This window comes from Pseudorasbora parva, chromosome 12, assembly GCF_024679245.1.
Source record: "Pseudorasbora parva isolate DD20220531a chromosome 12, ASM2467924v1, whole genome shotgun sequence".
NCBI lineage: Eukaryota > Metazoa > Chordata > Actinopteri > Cypriniformes > Gobionidae > Pseudorasbora > Pseudorasbora parva.
Window position 1 is genome coordinate 22,835,347 of NC_090183.1, and position 16,210 is coordinate 22,851,556.

A 16,210-nucleotide genomic window follows, 5' to 3' on the forward strand; every position below is an offset into this window, starting at 1 on the left:
AGAGCACATGAGGAACAGGTGAGCACAATTAGTGAAACGAGGACTAGACCAGACTAAACAAGGGGGCGTGGTAACAGCAAACAAGGAGGCAGGACAAGAGGAACACATGACACACAAAGAGAGACAGATCCAAGTACTAAGACACAACACAAAAATAGAGACATTAAACAAAGACAAAACAGACAGAGCTGCCAGGGCAGAACCCTGACACTGTCTGTCTGTCTGTCTGTCTGTCTATTGCGTTGTTACAAATCGTTTTGATTATGTGTCTAATAGAACATACCTTAGCACACTGTCACAGGCTAGAGAATCCTTTATTTGTTGGTTCATTGCGATTCAGGATCAGACTCGGACATTGCTGCTTTCAAAACAATCCCTTCCTCATGTGAACTGACAGGGGAGCAAAAGCTCATTAAATATGCAAATCTTATCCAATCCTAGCCGTGGGCATTTACTTTCAAGTCTACAGTTAGGCACGCCCATTAATACCGAACGTTGAGGAGAGAGCCTCAAAACCAGTGTAGAAAATAGCCTATTACTCATTCATTATGATGTTTTTGAATATAAAAAAACACACAAATGTCATTAGTTGACCTCAGATAACAGTATAAACATTATTTAAAAGCCAGTTCATGACACCTTTAATATTCAACAATATTATTGATCTGACTGCATTGACAATTGTAAGAAAACTGAACTTAGCTGAACTATGACATCACTGTTTTCCTCCAACTACCTTGAGGCATATTCTTCACTTGTGCAAGGAGCTCTCTAACAACTGGGAGACACCACAGGTTCTCCTACTAAAAGACAGCTTATGACAACATTTAAAATGTTTTTTTTTTTTTTTTTTTTTTGCAGACTAGTAAGGCCACACGGATCAGTGACAGACTCTCCGGCAACATTCTGTTCTGTCTAGACTGAATTGTTTCCACAGTGAGAAATACATAAAGCAGTAATGTCACTGGTGCACAAAGGCATATATTCAAAAAGAGTGCATTCATCTATAAGTAAAAATAAAAAAGTTCCCTGAAAATTAGAGAAATGTCACCTGCCATTCAGATAAACTTAGCTGTGCAAATCATAGAACGATTTTCACCCACCCAGGAGACAAAGGTGCTATCCCTAATTTTCAGGCCATAGTGACCCAAAAGGACACAACAGCAGTAACCTGGATCTTACCAAGCAGGTATTCACAGTTTTCCCCCACCTTGATTAAGTTTACAAATGAAGGGACTATGTAGATTTGCAGCAATGTTACAAAGCTAAGATAACTGTAGTGTAGTGATATCGCGAGAACGGGGGGTGATCACGAGAGTTAAAAAGAGAGTGATCACATAGTTGAGAGTGTGTTAATAAAAGTTGAGATAACAATGATAAGGACTGGCTATTGAGAAGAACAACACAACATAAATGGCGATGAGGATGAACACATACAAGAAAAAGTAGGATTAACGTTCAACTGTCGTTGGAAACGATCTTCTGGATCTGAAAGACTGTTCAGAGCTAGCATGGAGGGCGAAGAAGAGGCCAGATAGCGCAAGCACCGCTGATACATGTCGCACAGGCTCAGTTATCGCTGCCTATTTCATTGAACCTCGGAGTTTCGGATTTAGACAGCGAGTAAACTAGCCCTGTCTGGAGATAATCTCTGCGACAAATTCAAAGGAAGTTGGGGATGAGTCTAGCTTGACAAGCCACACCCACATCAAGATGTTTGGTCTGGAAACTCACCATTGGCAGGGCTCAATCCGAGGGGCGGGATAAACGGTTGTCTTCAAACTCTCTCTGCACGGCGTGCACGCAATTGGATATCGCTACAACCAACCAGAGCAACGAAGGTGAATCAGAGCTAGTTGATAGATTAAACTTTCGCCGTATCCGGTCGGCAAAACTCCAAACATATCTTCCCTTCTTAAGAATGACTTCAGTGCCATTCTTTGTTCTTTTCTCAGAGAAAAGCTTAACTCCAAGTCTTCCAGAGTTGCGGTCAAAGCTGATTCGAAAGACCGCCGTTTGCCAGTTTCTGTGTTTACTAGAAGCACGCACGCGCAACTCGGCCGTCATTATATTAAGCCCCGCCCACCGACTCTATACACGATGTAATTGGCCCAACTGACAGTTTGGCGTTTACAGCTCAGAAGTGAATTGAGAGTTGCTAGACAACACTCGTGGCAAATTAGATTTGCTGCCGCTAGGGTGCGTCTAGATTTCTAGGCTAGGATGAGTCTTCACCACAGTGAGAACTGCAGTGACCTCTCCATACACTGTACAGAAAAGCATGGGTCATCTTTGACGGCACAAACAGGCTTAACGTTTGAGATGCACTGCTTTAAGCTCGGGACAGTTCTCTTGATAGCATAAAGTGTTGTGTTAACAAAAACCACATATGGTTTTAAAAAATTGGGTGACAAAGTAATATGACTGACCATCACAATTTGGGTTGAGTGAATGCTTTAGATTCTCTCAGCTTGAACTGTATATTACAACATTTGCTAAGAAAAATATAAAAATACATTTAAACTTTGTTAAGTTCTACAATCCTTTGCAAGGTGAAAAAACAGTTTTGTGAATGACACCAGGCGAAGATGTTGTGGGATCATGCTATTTAATGCTGAACATGAATGGTGTAAACTGGGAGACACAAAATACTGATATCATAGAGAGAGAAAAAAGCAACCTTTCTGGTTTCCTATGGTCCTGTGGTTTTAAACATCTTAACAAGTAAAATGCTGATCCTGCATATGCGTTTTCATTTGTAAAATAACTAATCGAATCATAAAGAGGGAGTGAGGGTGAATCTTATTTAAAGAATCTGTGTGCATATTATTTAAGACAGCTCTTTTAGCTCTTTGTCATGTTATTTGGGCCTTTAATGCAACAAACCTCATTAAACGACGCAAGAGTGTTTTTCATCAGTGATGTTCTATAGAAACGCTTCATTGCCCTTCGAAAAAGATCTGCAACAACATACCTTACTCTTTATCCCTGTGTTTACTTGTGCAAGTGCAAGACTGGCAAACATTAATTCAAGCAAATCACTCCCCTCCAGAGAGCACTGGCATGATATTTTTCTCTGCTGTAGAATCTAATTAAATTTGCAGCTGTCTTTTAATCAAAATGAGATTCATTTGCATATGGGTAGGGTAACGGCCCCACCTTCCTTTGTAAAAAGGCTTGGCATCAGGCCAGGAGACAGTCAGAGAATAGTGTCTCAGTGTGAGAATAGCACGTGTGCATGTGAGTATTCATTTGAACAGGATGGGGGAGTGGAGGCAGACGAAAGGCAGACGAAAGGCAGATGAGGTGGAATGGGAATCAAAATTACGCAAGTGCACAAATTGATGTTAGCAATTTAGATAGACTAACAAACAACGTGGGCATTTGCAAAATTGGCTCAAGGGTATTGTGAACCGAGCCATTCAAACAGGAACCTCAACATCACAGAATTGCATCAGGTTAATTAAAAGAAATTGAAAGTATACAAAAATGCATTTAATATTTCAAAGTGGTTAATAAAAAGCAATCCATTATCAGTAATTACCTTGGTTTACCTTGGTCTGAACAGACATGCCAGCGTTGCACCGATTAGCTGATCTAAGAAGGATGACAAGCTTTTGTTTTGGAGCTTGTTGACATTGAGGATCAAAGGGAAAGGAGAGCAGATGATGACTTCTTAGGGAGACTAATTACTTGAGTTGGATGACTGTCTGCCATCATCACACACACACACACACACACACACACACACACACACACACACACACACACACACACACACACACACACACACACACACACACACACACACACACACACACACACACTGTACAAACCGTATTTTCTATCCCCTTACGCTGCCCCTGCCCCTAAACCTACCCATCACAGGAAACATTCTGCATTTTTACTTTCTCAAAAAAAAAAAAAAACATAATTTAGTATGTTTTTAAAGCTATTTTAAATATGAGGACATTTAAACCCCATTTATAGTGTAATACCAGTGTAATGCCGATGTAGTTATACAAATTTGTGTCCTCATAAACCACATAAACAGGCTCACACACACACACACACACACACACACACACACACACACACACACACACACACACACACACACACACACGCACACGCACACTTATCTAGCTAACTATAGCCATCTAAATGGTTACTTCTTCTATTGTCAAATAAAGCCAATATTCATTACTTTTATCCACACATTTTTAGAATTCAAAATAAAATTGGTATTCAAGTTAAATACTTCCATACTGTAGGACTGGCAGGACTTATATTTAGACGTTAGAAATAGTGTGGACTGTGAAACTCAGTTGTAAGTCACTTTGGATAAAACTGTCTGGTAAATGCATAAATGTAAATGTAAACTGCAAAATAAGAACACAATAATTGTATTTCGCATATATAACTAATACTCTTTTCTCGATTGGAATCTGATCTAAAATTATTGACTGTACACCACATATGCATTTCATGTGATTTTTTTGCCGTTCAGACTTGCTAAATCTGAACTAAAAAAACTTAAAACAGTGCTGAACAATAAAAATATACTGTACCTATTAAATTAAAAATAAATAAATATTAGCATATTAATTATACCTTACTCATTCATGTTAGTTCATATAGTGAATTAATGTTAAGAGATACAAGGTTAAAATGAAAAGAAAAATATTAGTAGGAAGGCTAAAAGTTAAAGGGGTGATGAACTGGCTTTTTAAAAAAAAAAATTATACTGTTATCTGAGGTCAACTAATGATGTTCGTGTGGTTTTTACATTCAAAAACATCATAACTAATAAGTAATAGGCTATTTTCTACACTGGCTTTGAGGCTCTCTCCAAAACGTTGGGTTTTGGTGGGCGTGCTGCACTGGAGACTTGGAAATAAACGCCCACGGCTAGGATTGAAGAAGATTTCCATATTTAATGAGCTTAAGCTCCGCTGTCAGTTCAGTTCACATGAGAGAGGAGAGAGTGAGGGAGAAGCGGCAACCGGAATGATTTTCTCGATCACAGGGCTCATAAACATCTTTATCAAACAAACACAATGATTTAATTATATTTCATCAACCTGCGATTGATTGGACTATTATTTAGGAAGATATAAGCGCGAACCGCGCACACACACATACCACATACCACTCACGCGCCACCCTTTAGATGTCAACTTGAGAGAGAGAATAGCAGAAAAAGAACGGAATATAATTAGATTCATCAGCCTGCCGGGCCTTGCGAGCCTTGGCCCATACGTGTCTGAGTCCAGCGTACTAAAGGTCAGAGTCCTGCAACGGGTCGGGTACCAGTGGGTATCCGCGGGTACCCGCATAAAAGTGGCTAAAACGGGTGGATTGTGACATTTATAAAATTCACGGGCGGGAAAAATATGTGCAATTTTTCTGTGGCAAAGTGAACGAGAGAGAGAGAGAGAGAGAGAGAGAGAGAGAGAGAGAGAGAGAGAGAGAGAGAGAGAGAGAGAGAGAGAGAGAGAGAGCGAGAGAGCGAGAGAGCGAGCGAGACTGGGGCGTGATTGTGAATGAGCGTCACCTGCGAGCCACACCGGTCTCGAGTCCTCTGAGGGAGCTCGGAAGCATATAAGGACGAGAGATCACCAGACATGGATTTGACGTTGAGTTGTGTTTACGTTTTATGTGTGTGCGCTTGGCAGATGTCCATGAGGGGCTGCCCACGTTACTTTCGTTTTGTTTAGTTAAAGTCTTTTAAATGTTCGCCGGTTCCCGCCTCCTTCTTCCCCCATTGAACACATTGTAGGCTATTACAATTTCTATGTCCAAATTACCATTACACATACACGCAACAACGATATGCCATTTGACCCATCACGTCACCACCACTGCGACATTGAAACTTTTGTTGATGCCTCTCGTAGCGCAGATGGAGCGAGCGTTGCAGGAGTAGCAATGGATGAAGTAAAAGTAAAGTTGGTGAGTGGAGTAGCTATATGAAATTGTTGACAATGAGTCTTTAAAGGCACTTTTGCCTGTTTCATTAGCCCATTCATGATGCTGTTGATGTTGAGAGAGGTGCAGGATAAAAAATAAAGCATGTTTTAATTTGAATGTTGTAGCGTGTGTGATTTATCGCGGGCACGGGTCAGGTAACGGGCCAAATATTAACGGGTCTGGGCGGGTGCGGATTTAATTTTGATATTTTCACGGGTCACGGGTCGAATCTGGTGCTAAACCTTGCGGGTACGGGCGGGGGCGGGTCTCCAAAAATGGACCCGTGCAGGACTCTGCTAAAGATATGTTCTGTTAGACACGTACATAAGCAAAACGATCTATAATGCAATACTATCACATATAAAAACATGTTTTACTCACATTGGTGTGCTGGCTTCCTATTGAAGCCAAATCCAGCAACGACTGGAGATTTGTTTACAAATGATTCTGCAGTGAACTGAAGTGAATATGTCTTCCCCATGTGAGCTGGAACTTCCTAAAAAAATAAAGTTCAACCACTCATTCCTAATATTAGGATCCAAAGTAAGCTTATGCAGCGACTGTGTTCTTTCACAACCAGGAATAGCGCAATATCTTAATCTTCCTCGGCATGTTTATTGTTGTTGACCAGCTAGCACGAGAACCTCCTCAAGTCGGTGGGCAGCTTCGCGTCTATAAAAGCTTATGTGTCTATAAAAGCTTTTCTTTGACTAACAAGGAACTTTTCAACTCTGAAACTTAGAGGATATTCCCATATTACCATGATCTTTTATATATAAAAAGCTCAAGGGAAAGTTGATTTTTTTTTTTCATTTAGAACTGTCTTTCAGAAGCAACAGAAGATACTTCCATGTTTCCTGGAAGACAAATTAAGTACAATTTACCTTGATCTTCAAATTCAATACGTTTTTACCCCCTAGCTCTTAATGCAGAAATAGTGTTTTATTTTGGAGCATCAGTGAATGTATGACATTTTTTTAATAGTTTTGTTTTAGTCCCATAGTTATCCTGAAAGTGTGAAAAAATGTATCTCAAAATCAAACAGTCACCGCTGAAAACAGTTCAAATAAGCAGAAGACGCTGAAAAACTGAATACTTTGCAGGACCTGGAGGATTTTTCTGAAGAACACTGGGTTTTCAACTCAGTGAATCAATGAATCATTAACAGGGACTAAATATAAAAATAGCGATTCCTTTTCGGACAGACACTAGTAAGGGGTTCGCATAGCGATTCCTCTTCAGACAGACACTGGTAAGGGGTTTGCATAGCGATTCCTCTTTGGACAGACACTGGTAAGGGGTTCGCATAGCGATTCCTCTTCGGACAGACACTGGTAAGGGGTTCGTATAGCGATTCCTCTTCGGACAGACACTGGTAAGGGGTTTGCGTAGCGATTCCTCTTCGGCCAGACACTGGTTAGTAAGGGGTTTGCATAGCGATTCCTCTTTGGAAAGACACTGGTAAGAGGTTTGCATAGCGATTCCTCTTTGGAAAGACACTGGTAAGGGGTTCGCATAGTGATTCCTCTTCAGACAGACACTGGTAAGGGGTTTGCATAGTGTTTCCTCTTCGGACAGACACTGGTAAGGGGTTCGCATAGCGATTCCTTTTCGTGCAGACACTGGTGAGGGGTTAGCATAGCGATTCCTCTTCGGACAGACACCGGTAAGGGGTTTGCATAGCGATTCCTCTTCGGGCAGACACTGGTAAGGGGTTTGCATAGCGATTCCTCTTCGGCCAGACACTGGTAAGTAAGGGGTTTGCATAGCGATTCCTCTTCGGAAAGACACTGGTAAGGGATTCGCATAGCGATTCCTCTTCAGACAGACACTGGTAAGTAAGGGGTTTGCATAGCGATTCCTCTTCGGATGGACACTGGTAAGGGATTCGCATAGCGATTCCTCTTCAGACAGACACTGGTAAGTAAGGGGTTTGCATAGCGATTCCTCTTCGGCCAGACACTGGTAAGTAAGGGGTTTGCATAGCGATTCCTCTTCAGACAGACACTGGTAAGGGATTCGCATAGCGATTCCTCTTCAGACAGACACTGGTAAGTAAGGGGTTTGCATAGCGATTCCTCTTCGGATGGACACTGGTAAGTAAGGGGTTTGCATAGTGATTCCTCTTCGGACAGACATAGGTAAGGGGTTCGCATAGCGATTCCTCTTCAGACAGACACTGGTAAGAGGTTTGCATAGCGATTCCTCTTTGGAAAGACACTGGTAAGAGGTTTGCATAGCGATTCCTCTTTGGAAAGACACTGGTAAGGGGTTCGCATAGTGATTCCTCTTCAGACAGACACTGGTAAGGGGTTTGCATAGCGATTCCTCTTCAGACAGACACTGGTAAGGGGTTTGCATAGCGATTCCTTTTCGGACAGACACTGGTAAGGGATTCGCATACCGATTCCTCTTCAGACAGACACTGGTAAGGGATTCGCATAGCGATTCCTCTTCAGACAGGCACTGGTAAGGGATTCGCATAGCGATTCCTCTTCAGACAGACACTGGTAAGGGATTCGCATAGCGATTCCTCTTCGGACAGACACTGGTAAGGGGTTTGCATAGCAATTCCTCTTTGGACAGACACTGATAAGCGATTCCTTTTCGGACAGACACGGGTAAGGGGTTCGCTTAGCAATTCCTCTTCGGACAGACACTGGTAAGGGATTTGCATAGCAATTCCTCTTCAGACAGACACTGGTAAGGGGTTTGCATAGCGATTCCTCTTCAGACAGACACTGGTAAGGGGTTCGCATAGCGATTCCTCTTCGGGCAGACACTGGTATGGAGTGAGAGCAGACACTGGTAAGGGGTTCCACAACAATTCTTCCTTGGACAATCAGAGGTAAGGGGTTCGCATAGCAATTCCTCTTCGGACAGACACTGGTAAGGGATTGCACAAACAAGTCCTCCTCAGACAATCAGAGTTAAGAGGTTTGCATAGCGATTCTTCTCTGGCAGACAGAGGTAAGCAGTGAGGCAGACACTGATAAGGGGTTCACACAACAGTTCTCTTTCGAGTCAGGGAGTCAAACAGCAATGTATGTTTGTTCAATAAATCAAGCAAATATCAGGTACTCACGCCAGAGATCTCCTTCCGTGTGAACAGCCCATTAAACAGATATTCTTTCCTCTTCGGGTCAGGGAGTCAAACAGCAATGCATGCATGTTCAATAAATCCTCTTCTTGTCAAACAATAATCAGATACTCACGCCAGGAATCTCCTTCAGTGTGAACCACTCAATAGACAGATAATGCTTCCTCTTCGGATCAGGGAGTCAAACAGCAATGCAGAAATACTCAACCAATCGTTTTCCAATTGGACAGAGTGGAACTGCACTCCTGTACAGCATAAATTCAACATACAGCAGTTCATTATTTTCAATTCAGCACTCTAGATAAACGAGTAGGCCAACTGGGGACACGGTCAGACACAAAATTATAATGTTCACAATTGTACGTGCATCACTTACTTCTAATGGTCACACGTGTTCTCTTCACACTAAGCACTGCAGCTCACAACAACTCATAGTGAATAAGGTCTCCACTCGCAGTCCCAGCTGACTCCCTCCTCAAAATTGACGAAACTGTACATCCAAACTGTGTGGGAAGTATACTATGAACAGACAACTGGCATCAGAGGCTTTAAACCAGGTTTCAACGAACTCCAGGGACATTTTACCAAACAATTGTGTACAGTGAGTGCTGAAAGCATTAGGGTTCTTAATAAGGATTCCAGATGGCACTTAACTGCTTGCCGAAGTCATCTAAATCCATTGCCTCTCGTCCTCAGTTAGTATTGTCTCCCTTTATCGATCCAGATTTATCAAACCGCTGATTTAAGGCTCCTTCTTCCCAAAATGCGATCTCTCCACGCTCTGCCTGCTTCCCCTTCCCCTTCCCCTTCCTCATTTCCCCATCAACTAAGCCCGCCCGGACTGTTTACACGGAGGAACCCGGAACCAGCCTGGTGTTGCACCGAAATCGCTCCAACAGGGAAACACATTGGGCAACAATAGTTGTGTCACCCCGTGATACTACTGTACAGTTTCGAACTCTATGTTTTAAATCTGCATCTGAAGTTGCTCTGTGCAGCGTGCAACTTCACATGTAAAAACAAACTCCATGTGGTGTCAATATTTTGCCTCTAGAGGCTGCTCTCCTATTTAATAATGGCTAAAAAAAACAAAAATAATGACTTGTTGCCTCACTACCTTATCAGACAATGACTTGTAAGGCAGCGTAAGCGCACAAAGGTACCTCACAAAACTGATTTCAGATAGACTTCTGAGGTAGAAGTTTAATGGTTTAATGATCTACAGCAAAATTAAGTGAGCTTTGGTGAGAACTAAAGAAATATATAATTACTACAGTAGAAGTGGAAAACGTTTCCACAGGAACCGCAACTTTCAGACGCCATCTTTCTTTTTCTAGCTGTCATGGAATGGAACACGTAGTGGGATATCAAAGGCAGAAAATGATACATATATGCTGCCTTCAACAATCGATCAAAGGAAAATATCTCAGGAGACAGGAAGTGAAGCTAACATTGACCTTGAAATGTGTCCTCCGAAAGCAGCAATTTCCGGTTTTTTGGATGCAGCCAATGTCCGCAGACCCTTCTACAACAGACTCAATGATGCAACTAGGAAAAAACTATATGGATTTTTAAAGATAACCAATTGTTTCAGCAAGAGCATATACCCCCAGTTTTACAGACAAGGCATAAGCCTTAAGACTAAAATGCTCAAGGCTTAAGCCTTAAGACTAGTCCCAGACTAAAATGCATTTTTTAACTGAAAGCAACTTACACTGAAATATCAATATGTTACTACCATTTTGTCTCAAGATGCACAAAAAAAAAAAAAAAAAAAAAAATAAATATATATATATATATATATATATATATATATATATATATATATATATATATATATATATATATATATATATATATATATATATATACAGTCTTGTTCAAAATAATAGCAGTACAATGTGACTAACCAGAATAATCAAGGTTTTTCGTATTTTTTTTATTGCTACGTGGCAAACAAGTTACCAGTAGGTTCAGTAGATTCTCAGAAAACAAACAAGACCCAGCATTCATGATATGCACGCTCTTAAGGCTGTGCAATTGGGCAATTAGTTGAAAGGGGTGTGTTCAAAAAAATAGCAGTGTCTACCTTTGACTGTACAAACTCAAAACTATTTTGTACAAACATTTTTTTTTCTGGGATTTAGCAATCCTGTGAATCACTAAACTAATATTTAGTTGTATGACCACAGTTTTTTAAAACTGCTTGACATCTGTGTGGCATGGAGTCAACCAACTTGTGGCACCTCTCAGCTGTTATTCCACTCCATGATTCTTTAACAACATTCCACAATTCATTCACATTTCTTGGTTTTGCTTCAGAAACAGCATTTTTGATATCACCCCACAAGTTCTCAAATGGATTAAGGTCTGGAGATTGGGCTGGCCACTCCATAACATTAATTTTGTTGGTTTGGAACCAAGACTTTGCCCGTTTACTAGTGTGTTTTGGGTCATTGTCTTGTTGAAACAACCGTTTCAAGGGCATGTCCTCTTCAGCATAGGGCAACATGACCTCTTCAAGTATTTTAACATATGCAAACTGATCCATGATCCCTGGTATGCGATAAATAGGCCCAACACCATAGTAGGAGAAACATGCCCATATCATGATGCTTGCACCTCCATGCTTCACTGTCTTCACTGTGTACTGTGGCTTGAATTCAGAGTTTGGGGGTCGTCTCACAAACTGCCTGTGGCCCTTGGACCCAAAAAGAACAATTTTACTCTCATCAGTCCACAAAATGTTCCTCCATTTCTCTTTAGGCCAGTTGATGTGTTCTTTGGCAAATTGTAACCTCTTCTGCACATGCCTTTTTTTTAACAGAGGGACTTTGCGGGGGATTCTTGAAAATAGATTAGCTTCACACAGACGTCTTCTAACTGTCACAGTACTTACAGGTAACTCCAGACTGTCTTTGATCATCCTGGAGGTGATCATTGGCTGAGCCTTTGCCATTCTGGTTATTCTTCTATCCATTTTGATGGTTGTCTTCCGTTTTCTTCCACGTCTCTCTGGTTTTGCTCTCCATTTTAAGGCATTGGAGATCATTTTAGCTGAAAAGCCTATCATTTTTTGCACCTCTTTATAGGTTTTTCCCTCTCTAATCAACTTTTTAATCAAAGTACGCTGTTCTTCTGAACAATGTCTTGAACGACCCATTTTCCTCAGCTTTCAAATGCATGTTCAACAAGTGTTGGCTTCATCCTTAAATAGGGGCCACCTGATTCACACCGGTTTCTTCACAAAATTGATGACCTCAGTGATTGAATGCCACACTGCTATTTTTTTGAACAGACCCCTTTCAACTAATTCAACTAATTGCCCAATTGCACAGCCTTAAGAGCGTGCATATCATGAATGCTGGGTCTCATTTGTTTTCTGAGAATCTACTGAACCTACTGGTAACTTGTTTGCCACGTAGCAATAAAAAAATACGAAAAACCTTGATTATTCTGGTTAGTCACATTGTACTGCTATTATTTTGAACAAGACTGTATATATATATATATATATATATATATATATATATATATATATATATATATATATATATATATATATATATAGTTTTCTAATTGATTTTGTGACATTTGAGCTTTGAATAAATAAATAAATTAATAGCATCTGAATAATGTTAGTAATTTGTGTAATTTGTGTAAATGTATGTTTTTGAACAACTTTTTCAATCCTATTTTAATTTCTAGTGATAAATTTGTATTGTCATTATTAAACCTTCCCTTAGTCATCACTAAAGCTCCCTCTATTTTGTTGTATATCATTAGACTATTATGCTGCCCATTAAGGTAACAGGCAACAAGTCAGCTGCCTAAGCTTCGTAAATCAGATTCATTTGAGTGGATTGGTTCTTCTTTTAGATTGGTTTCTCTCATGTTTAAAAAAGCTTTGTAAAGCTGGGTAGTCCTAAACAGACCCTACTATCTTTGAAAAGCCCGATTCATTCTTGTGCATTGGTTAACTCGAATGGTTCTTGTAAATGAACAGATGCAAATGTATATCTTGCTCATAATTTTGTATTATACACTACACAAAACTTGAAAAATGTGTAAAAAAAAATGGGGTCCATCACTATGTCTGATAATAGGCTTATATTTGATCAGATTATGAAATTATATTTAAGATTTATATACTGTAGGCTTATAGTCTAGATATAAACCTTGGGTATGCAATCTCAAAGGCATTTTCAGTTCCTATTGAAATAATCTTTAATGGCATATTTTCCACTTTCCACTTGTAACTTACTGAATATAGGTTACACACATGCCCAAGGATACAGATTACTTCATTTTCTATCAATTTCTTTCTCCCTCTGCTGGAGACTCCTGGAGAAATTACATTTTGATAACTTCCAAAGGTGGGTAAATAAAGTACTAACTAAATGTTTCCCATTTTCATTAGGCTTCTGTATATAGTCTGTTTCATCTCTTTGTTTTAAAATTGCATATTCACTGTGGCATTTTTACCTTTAGTTTAGCATAATTTTTCTCATGATCATTACCGCAGAGAGCTTACACAAGAAACATATTACTTTCTGATTTATACACTTACATCAACATTACAGAACAAAGCCCGGCATTGTTATTTTGGCTATAATGAATTTAATCTTACAACCTGAAGTGTATGAACAAATTTGTTCAGCCAAGTCATTGTTAAAACTAAGAAACAAACAGATGCAAAATGAATGACAATAAAAATAGCAATTTTATTTTTTTAAAGATAAATCTGACCGTATAATACATCAACATACAATGGGTGCAATATTCATAAAATAACCTGTTTTAATGTATATAATATTTCTGGCCAGTCTGGACATACATGAATGACACAATATGGGTTGAATAGAACAATAAAAGACTGGGGATATTTGGTTTCTGTTCATTATGGCTGCAAAATAATTGGTGTCATGTTTCAAATATTATGCAAATCACTAGGTAGGAAAACTGTCCCCACTGTAAGCAGTATGCATTGTCTTTTCAATTAAAATCTTTAGGATCAGGGTTCATATGTGCAAAATATGGTACAGATCATCTGCAAATGGAGAAATAAAAAAAGAATTCTGAATGGCAAGAAATGTTTTCTTAAATAGAAAAAATGTCAGCATATGTCCAGTTTAACTATTAAGAAAATGAAACAACTTCTCCTGTATTTGTACATATATTGGCGCAGAAAATATTTGTACAATTGTGTACACTTTATGTCACACTTTATTTTTTTTATGAATTATCAAATCAAAATATTAAAGCAATGGCATCTGTAAAAAAAATGAACTGATGTCAAGGTATTTTTAGTGAAAGAATAAAAACTGCTCTACTCTAGCTCACACAGATGTAGGAAAAAACAAAAACAATTTCTTTATAAATTTGTGTGGTTGAGATGTCACTTGCTTTGATATTTTCCTACCATACATAATGCAAAGACATCAATGCACTTTTAAGTGTGGCTTAAGTGTCCAAACTTTTTCGGGGTCACTAAGAATAAAAATCATGAGATCATTAACATGAAATACATCTATTATCAAATCATGGTCACATGTATATTACAGAATACAGAGAACAGAATGGCTCAGGATTTGCTTTACTGAATACTGACAGCTGCAAAAGAAAACAAACAAACAAACAAAAAAGTACAGGTGTTTTGGGTCACTGTGGTGCAGTTCTGGAAGTCTGGAGATTTGACCTACAAAAGCCACACTATTACATACGGGTAACATGATGCTAATATAAATACATAACTCTTTACAACTTAAAAAAATGTTTACCTTTCTTTAAAACAAAAATAACATTTAATTTCACATAAGTATGTCAAAGCATTTACAATTGAAAAACACAATATTTAGAATGACAAAACACTTGCTTTAAAAAAAAAAACCCACACAAATGCATACATGGCACAAAATGCACTAGAATTTCATAGACCAGTAAAGATACAACACAGGGCAGTCACTACAAAAAGGGCGATGAATTATGAATTATGCTTACACTCGACAAAAATGTAATTCATATATTGCTTCAATCAAGAACAAAGCTCTTGTCTAAAAGTGTGTGAATGCACAGTCAGAAGTCCTGTTGTCCAAAAGTCCACTTGTTTTTGTTCCATTATATTCTCAAATAGTCAAAAACTTGATTGATTTGAATTTTTATGGTGTAGAACCCCTCATTTTTTATAACCAATAGCCATACAGTATGTATTTTAACCACTTTAATTTGTTATTTGTAATGCTTACATAAGATAATATTAAGCATTATGGCATGTTGGACTTTTGACAGTTACCGTAAATGGGACCATTTGGGGGGGGGGGGGGGGGGGGGGGACAGGAACACATTTCTAATAAAATTCTCATTACAGAACATCACATTTTGCTACACACTTAAAGATTCATTTTCCACAGATCAGAAATATTTTTTTTGTATAAAATTGACAGAACGATGACTCGAAGTGACTCGAAGGAGAGACTGTTGAAAATTAGGAGATTGAAGGAGAAATAGATAGATGGACGGACTGATGGATGGATGGCTGGACGGTCAGACAGACATCTACATCTCGTGGGAGAGGACTTCATGCTCGCCATTGGCGTGGATTGCTTGCTGCCCGTTTGGTTGCGTGTTGTTCTCATTGAGTCTGCGTACACGGTACATCTCGTAATGGATGCTGCTTGAGATATCTTTGATGTTCTGCATGTGAGTTCTAGAACAGGGAAAACAGACACAGAGTGAGCACTTATATTGAAATAATAAACAAAATAACAAATGAACTGCAGTCTAGTTTATACAAACACTCTAAAAAACAAACATTTTGAATAGTAGAATACCTGATAAGCAGATCCCGCAAATAGGCGAACTCGCAGTGTGCAGTGTTTTCAACTGCAAAAATAATTAGAAAAAGGAAGATAATGTGGTTTTAGAAAGAAATTCAGTCATGACAAAACAATTAACACATTTCATATAACACTGTATAAACAGTCTGCCACTGTATGTTTCTATTTTTGTTAATGTGCTTGAGGTGTGGTGGCATTTTATTGCCACTAGATGGCAGTACAGTAAAACAGACGACAAGAGTGAGGCTACTTGAGCAGCAAAAAGCTTCTTAATGTAACATCACGTTGATATTGCAGGTAT

At 39.2% G+C, this 16,210-nt stretch overlaps 1 protein-coding gene across 5 annotated transcripts in view; it reads right to left on the reverse strand.

Annotated features, from left to right (window-relative positions):
* Positions 1-15,398: 15,398 nt before the first annotated feature.
* Positions 15,399-16,210, reverse strand: part of septin9b (septin 9b) — a 127,157-nt gene continuing 126,345 nt past the window's right edge. For all 5 annotated transcript variants that reach the window (XM_067459504.1, XM_067459505.1, XM_067459509.1 and 2 more), the window contains 2 exons: positions 15,904-15,955; positions 15,399-15,779 (listed from right to left, as the gene is read on the reverse strand). In XM_067459504.1, the coding sequence (XP_067315605.1) occupies positions 15,629-15,779; positions 15,904-15,955 (203 nt within the window). In that variant the 3' untranslated portion in view covers positions 15,399-15,628. The remainder of the gene's footprint in view (positions 15,780-15,903; positions 15,956-16,210) is intronic.